We start from the raw sequence: 7,512 nt of genomic DNA on the forward strand, positions 1-7,512 counted from the left end.
TCATTGAAAACTCTTAACATGTGCTGCTTATGATGTGTCTAGCCAGCACAGAAAACTCCTAAGCGGATTGACTTCTTCTCCACCTCCCCGTGACCTTAGGCTGATCCAAGGGAGCTGATTCGTCTAGTGACCAAGCACGTGGCTGACCATGAGGGTCACAAATGGGCCGACAAGGAGCTGGAGGATATGATTGGTCAGCTACGACTGTGGAGCGAGAGACTGACTGACTTCACGCAGGCGCAGGTGCTGCGTGGCCTTGGACGGGGCGTGGACGTCCAGCGCTTCAGCAGCGACCACCAGTATAAGAAAGAGACCATCCTCGGCTTGGCAGAGTGCGTTCCGTGTGTGTGTGTGTGTGTGTGTGTGTGTGTGTGTGTGTGTGTGTGGCATCTATGGCCCCATGTATTAACAAAGGGGGAAAAAAAGGTTTGCTGGTGTGCATTTGTGTATGTGCGCATTATTTATATATTTGGTTTTTTGCCCAGTAAGTTTGTTTATATAAACATCTGGATGATGGGGGATGAGGGGGGGTCTGAGGTTTTTTAAATCTTTCATCTGCAAGCCTGTTTATATGAATTCTAACTGTGTGTATGTCTGTGTGTCTTTAGGACATTAGATGAGAGTGTATATGGGATTTCTCGCTCCCTAGCCCAGCGCTACAATATTCCTCTGTGGGAGGTGCATATGACACACCTTGAGTTCCTCTTCACTGACAGCGGGTAAAAAATGCATTTTTTTCTCTCTCTCTTTCTCTCTCTTCCTCTCACCCACACACACACACACACACACACACACACACACACAGAGTCCTGAAGGTGAATGTCAAACCCTGTCATGATGAACACACTAATCAATTCCACAGCTAATCAATTCCACTGAGAGAGAGAGGGGAAGTAATAGGGGTTTGGTGCTCTGCAGTCTCTCTGTTGCTGGCCATAGTGATCTGCTCTAAGTCCTGCTCTAGCCTCTCTCTAAGAATAAGTGCTAGATGTAACAGAGCTTTATAGGTATCAGCGCTGATGTAACAGAGCTCTCTGGGAATCAGCAATGATGTAACGGAGCTCTCTGGGAATTGGCACTGATGTCACATAGCACTCTAGGAATCAGCGCTCGATGTAACAAAGCTCTTTAGGAAGCAGTGCTGATGTAAATGACGCAATGATGCATCTAGGAATCAGCGATGTAACAGACCTCTCTAGAAATCTGCCATTCTGTCATTCTCTGACTTGCCAGCTAACCTGACCTAACCGAATTGCTGAAGTAAGTCGAACACTGATTATAAACATTCATTCACACATTCATTTTCCGATTCTTCAAATCAGTCTGCTCTGACACCAATGCCCAAAATCCCTCTGAAAGAAAGGAATACGAGATGTAAGAGAGGAATACAGCGACTTCAGTTCCTAGCATGCTGGACTCTATACAACAGGTGTCTGCCAGCCCACTGCAGACCAATGACTCTGACTTTTGAAACTCAATTGAAAAGTAAGATTTACAGCTTTGATAAGTAATGGTTTCATTGAACCAGAGCTATTTTATTACTTGTAGGAGGTGAAAGGGTGAGCTGTGTGCGTGTGTACCTGTCCCAATCAATATGGACCGTGGATGTATGGTTAATCGCTCTTTTAACTCCGTTATACTCCCAGTCTATTGGAAAGTCCAGGTCTCCAATCTAGAGAGCTTGTGACGTGATCAATTTTATGGCAGCTTGGGGAAAAAAAACGCGTGCATGCGCACACACAGGTACACATACTTGCCCATGTGTGCGTGTGGCATCATGTGATCTGCATGGTAAATATCCTGCTATTAAACTTGATCAACCTTTGATGTGGCTTTCTGGGGCTTTTATTAACTGCCCCCTGCCCCTTATATTCTAAACACAAAAACAACCCAGTTTCTCATTCCTCTGCAGATATCGCATCCCCCGGTCCTAATTTACATACAAGCTTTTGCACGAAAGCATTTCACGCAACCATGCCATAACTTGCCTGCTCATGACAAGGTTCAGCATCAAGGAAACTGTCAAATATTCTCAGTTTTGCTCTTTTGTCAAGAAATCTGTAAATTCACACCGCCGGTGTTTGACACATCATGATTACAAGCGATTGTGGTGTTCATTGATGATGATCTAAGGAGGAGAGGGGGGAACTATTTGAAATTTGTATGTGGGCGTCATGAATGGCCACCCCCTGGCCTCCCTGCTTCCCTGCCATATCTGTTTTCCTCTACTTTCTAGTCATTCTGTTCCTTGGTTTCGTTTTCTTCGCCCCCTCATCTGTTTTTCTACGCCTGTTATTCACCTGTCTGGTTTTTGAGTTAATTAGTTCATACATTTACGCTGGTTCACTGTGTCTCTGCTGTTCATTGAATGTATGCAAGTCATGCTCGTTTATCGTTTACTCCGTGCCTTTGTGTTTCTCCTGGCCTTCGTGTCTGTTAGCCTGTTAGTTCTTCCTAGCATCGGTTGCCTGCTTCCCCTGTTCTCCTTCATGTGTTGAACATGTATCCCCGCACTCTACGTGTTGGCTCTATGACCCTGGACTACCATAACGACCATGACTTTTGGATTTGCCCCTAATAAATCTCGCTCTTCGTCGTTCTTGCGTCCGCCTCCTTACTGCTCACCGTTACAGTGGGGCACAAGGACGACTCGGAATTGGAGGAATGGGAATTACCGCCAGCACACTTCCTGTGAGCATGTCGAGCTTGGCCCTATTTAAATGTTGATAGAATTAGGCCCTTTTAAGTGTGTGTGTGTGTGTGTGTGTGTGTGTGTGTGTGATTGTTCTGCCACTTTTGTGATCCAGTCCTATAGCTTAAGGGTGACTTGTTGCTACCACAGCTTTGGTGTCAAGTGCCTGTCCATCTCAGGGGTGTGTGTGTGTGTGTTCACTTATAAGGACAAGGTCACAAATGTAAATTGGCAATTGTTATTCAGACTGAACCAAATTTCAGTGAAAATTAAAATGCAAAAACATTTGAAATGGAAAAACTATACTTCATTTTTAAAAACCAAATGTCTGTGTATAAAATGTTGCATTGTCTGTAACTTCCATGTTCTATAGCTTTTTCCTTTCTGTCGCTTTGTTCTTTCCGTATATCCTGTGATTCTCCCTGCTGCTCGGTGATGGGATGCTCACCTTTCCTCTGTGATAGCACATGCTCATCACCCCCCAACTCCCCTCCCCTCCCCCAAGGGCAGTGAGGCAGGGAGCCTGCAGCTAGCGCAGTGCCATCCATTAAACATGAACAGAAGCCCACAGAGGCTGGGCTCTCCAGACAATGGAAGGGCTTTTAGCTTCAGTTAAAGCCATCCCAAATAGCCTGCCTTAATATCATAGCCACCTTGCATTGCCTTGTTTAACTCCATTAACATATGTGACGTACACCCACCCGCTTTCATTAGATTACACTGCAGAGGAGGTCGATCTGAAGGGTTTCTGGTCTCGCACTTTTAGTTCTGCATTCTGCAGAGATATCCGCCTCTGTGTCTCTTACCCACAGACAGACGCGCGCGCACACACACACACACCCTAACACACAATCCAGAGCATTTGCCACAGAGACGTGTTTGGCTGCCTTTAAAGGCGCATGTTGTAATTTATTGATAACTTGACTTGTAAAACAGTTCCATGCATCAGACTTGGGCCAGGCTGTTGGGGCAGTGCCACCAGGCTGCTGATCTTCACTGAAAAACGTTGAATTAAGGGACAGGGGTGCGGAGCTGGTTAGGGCTACAACTCATGAAGACACCACGCAAGCAAACACAATGTCCACGGAATCAGCAGTGAGACCAGCCAACTGACAACTGGAAGCCAAGTACTGCACAGGTCCAAGTGAAACTGGGCAGAGTTTAAGGTGGAGATGTGGTGTGGAAGGAAGAGGGCAGGGTTTATAGGGGAGATGTGGTGGGGAAGAAAACCCACATGGGATGCAGAGGGGCACAGCCCTGGTCCTTGATGTCTCATGCCCCGTGGAACTCCACGTATGAGCATGTGCAGCCTCAGCCTGGTGTAGGGAACAGCCGATCTACCATCAGCTCTTTGGATCAATCAGGGCTGGTTGAATTGGGGGAAATATGTGATGATTTTTTCAGACCAATAAGATGATTTTGATTTATGTTCCAAGTTCTACAAGCTCCTGTATGGCTTCATTGTCAAGCAACATTTGTTTCCCTATCTTTGACTCTCTCCACGCCCCTGCCCAACTGTCATCATCGTTTCCTCTCTCTCTCTCTCCAACCTTCCTAGCCTCTCCACCAAGGAGCTGGAGAGTCGGAGTGAGGCCCTCGGTCTGTTCCATGTGCTGAAGGTGGAGCCCGGGCCTTTCTTTGCCCACATGGGCAAGTATGTGTACCCGAGCATCGCTGGCAACGACCTGCCACGTCTGCTCTACTACTACACACTGCTGGACGGCTGCTCAGGTGGAGGGCCTCCGACAACCACAGCCATGGCACCCAGCACGCACGTCAAACTGCTCAAGAAGCTCAAGGCCGTGGCGAGCGGTGAGTAGCAGCACTCAGATGTGGGTGGAGCTGGAAGGAATGGCCTGAGGCTAAACCCACAAGTTATTCAGCATTTAGAGTCATTTAAACTGGTTTTAGGGTGTCATTTTTCTGTCAGATGCTTTTCAGGTGCAGATGGCATAAAAATAACCTACCAGTGTTTTCCACGGGGCATCATTCCAGGATCACAAAATGCTTTTAGAGTATTCACCAACAGTCAGACTGTTAATACCATTTTTATTCGCAGCCTGGTGAAAAACAGAATGCTTGTAAATCTTACAAGATAATTTACAGGATTATTTTATTGCTCCGTGCTCTATTCCCTGTTGCTGGTATGGATGAGTCTCTGTGCATCATCGCTTTCTTCTGCCTGGGGCCAGGGGGAATGCTTTTCTTAAACTCATGCTGATCCTGAGTCCATCATCTGTTGCTTCTTGATTACTTGATGGCTCTCTATTCCCTCCACTCTCTAGCTATGGACAGAATGATGCACTGATGTTCGTCCAGAATGTAAGACACAAAAGATCAACTCCTGTCGAACAGCCCAAACGAGTCGTTCTTAACCACATGCACATCACCTAATCAGCCTCTTCTGTTCATCAGCGATGTTTTGGTGTGAGGAAGATGCAAATTACGAGCAACAATTAAAGAACCATGGCTTGTCGCCACCCACATGTGGTTGTCGTTCGTTCTCAGTGCATTAAACAAAAGGAAGAGTAAGCGGAAACCGAGGCGGCCAGTGTACGAAGAGGACGTGCAGATGGGGTCTGAATTGGCTAATTATCCCTATTCTTCTCCTCTATGCATGTGGCAGGACTGTGCGGCCATGTTTTAATCACAAGCTGAGCGGTTGTGGCTAAAGCACACAGGAAATGACCCCACCAGCGGGGGGAGCGGGGGGGGGGATTAGTTTCACTTGCTGCACTCAGGTGGATGGGCTTTCTCCCCAAGTGATTATTAACCTCGTGAGACAACCAACCCCACCCCCCTGTAAAACCCGTTCCCTTCAGTAAACTGGTGACCAGACTACACAGGATGAGACATTGTGGTTGAGGGACATTGGGCAACATGTGCCTGGGCAGGTAGGAGAGTTCTTGAAGGAACATTTGCCCCCAAAATGCTCTCGTTGCCTGAGATGGATGGAAACTATTAGAGGACAGTTAGTGTTATGCAAATGATCTTGGTTAATTGGCTCCCACCGGCTTCATTTATCACCAGGAACGTTATGGTTGTTGGGGGGAAGTATTTTTCTCACTCACTCTCTCTCATGCGCTCTCTCTCCCTCTGTGTGGGTGTGCAGTATATGGTTTAAAAAAAACAAAAAACAATCTGTATTATCATGTGTGGGTACAGTAATTCAATCAAGCCTTGCTTGAATGAAAATCCTTAAAATTCAAAGGCTTTGAAATATGTCTGATAAACTGTTCTGACGGAGAGCATTAGCTAATGCTCGCCATTTAACCGTTGATCCAGACTGCATTCCCGTCCAGCATAAATGGGGTTCGGCGTCGAAACCTCATTTAACGCACATCACCCGGAGTCATGGCAGGGTGGCGCGGAGAGTTTTAATAGCGTGCTTCCCTGACGCAGCGAAAACAAATTAGCTTTCTGTCTTGCACGGCGAGCTTGCACAGGCGGCACTAGCTGCATCTGAGAGAAATGGTTTTTTTTGGGGTTTTTTCCGCTTTGCCGGGCGACTTTTCCCTTTCCGACTCGTACGAGGAGTTTCACTTTGGTGAGAATTTCAAGCAGATAAAAGGCTAGGTCCTGGGGGGCAGGGCAGGCTGCGGAGAGCAAATCAGTTGACACCTGGATGAATATTAATGAGGTTATGCAGATTGGAATTCACACTGCCACATCTCATTGTTTTACGCTAACCTCTCTTTTTATGGAAGTTTGGGACTGGCATTAATTTATACTCTGCATATTGCTATCCAGTCGATGCAGCAGTTCTATACACTTTGGATTGGAGGGTCTCAGTGTCTTCCTGGGAGGCATCACCTATGACCCATGAGTTCTGCCTGAGAAACTGAGAAGCATGTTGTGGAGGCATGTTTTTCAGGCTCGTCTATCTTTGGTCTAGCTCCATGGGCTTATAGTAACAGTTAAACTGGCAAAGGCGTCTTAAAGCACAGCACTGTTTCTGATATGACAGAATGATGTGTGTGTGTGTGTGTGTGTCACTTAAAGCAGACACTCTCAAACACACAGGCGTGCACACACACACACAACACGCACTTTTGCATAGTCCTAGATGCACCATCCCTTACTAGAGTTCTGTATGCACCCTTATACCATTGTCTCTTTCACTCACACTGTCACTCAATTCCCCCCCCCCCCCCCCCCCCTCTCTCTCTCTCTCTCTCTCTCGTGTGTGTGTGTGTGTGTGTGTATATGTATGTATGTAGCTGGCCCTTTTTAAAAAGCACAAATCCTTTTTTTATGTTCTGGCTAGGGCTGGTAAAATTCACTGATTCACACTGATGCACCAGCATAAGTTCAGCATGGCTGCACTGATTTAAAAAGTGTTCGGCAATTTGGGATGAACTTGGCATGCAGCGTTTCTAACATCTTTGCATCGGTAAAATTTGATTTATTATCCGATATAATTATTAGTAAGACTCTGTGCATTTATTATTTTAGAAACGTGACCGCTGATTTAACACTGAGATTAATTCCATGTCTAGAGTGCTCTTCTTCACTGCTGTCAGTGGCCAGTCTTCACATGAGTTAGAGGCAAGTCTGGCCGGGTTGTGGATTACTGTGCAGGAGGAGGTGCTACACACACCCTCCACAAATGAAATGTTTGGCTTCTGATTTTTGAAGAAAGATGGAAGATTTGTGCCAATTGCATGTGCCACTATAAAGTATGCAGCAGAACATCTGACTTAAGTGCTCACCTGAAGCAACGACATGGTGTGAGAGCTGAACCGTGAAAGTAACATGGGTCTTAACTAGATATGCTTAAGAAGATCCAAAGAAATAAATTCGATATGGCTATATCTTGT

General features: G+C 46.2%; 1 protein-coding gene across 4 annotated transcripts in view; it reads left to right on the plus strand.

Moving 5' to 3' along the window:
• The window catches only part of nbas (NBAS subunit of NRZ tethering complex), a 120,087-nt gene that overhangs the window by 69,241 nt on the left and 43,334 nt on the right, over positions 1 to 7,512 (plus strand). For all 4 annotated transcript variants that reach the window (XM_035528768.2, XM_035528767.2, XM_035528769.2 and 1 more), the window contains 3 exons: positions 100 to 332; positions 609 to 719; positions 4,251 to 4,504. In XM_035528768.2, coding sequence (XP_035384661.2) covers positions 100 to 332; positions 609 to 719; positions 4,251 to 4,504 — 598 coding nt within the window. The remainder of the gene's footprint in view (positions 1 to 99; positions 333 to 608; positions 720 to 4,250; positions 4,505 to 7,512) is intronic.

This window comes from Electrophorus electricus, chromosome 2 (assembly GCF_041902795.1).
Source record: "Electrophorus electricus isolate QZ-2024a chromosome 2, ASM4190279v1, whole genome shotgun sequence".
Lineage (NCBI taxonomy): Eukaryota > Metazoa > Chordata > Actinopteri > Gymnotiformes > Gymnotidae > Electrophorus > Electrophorus electricus.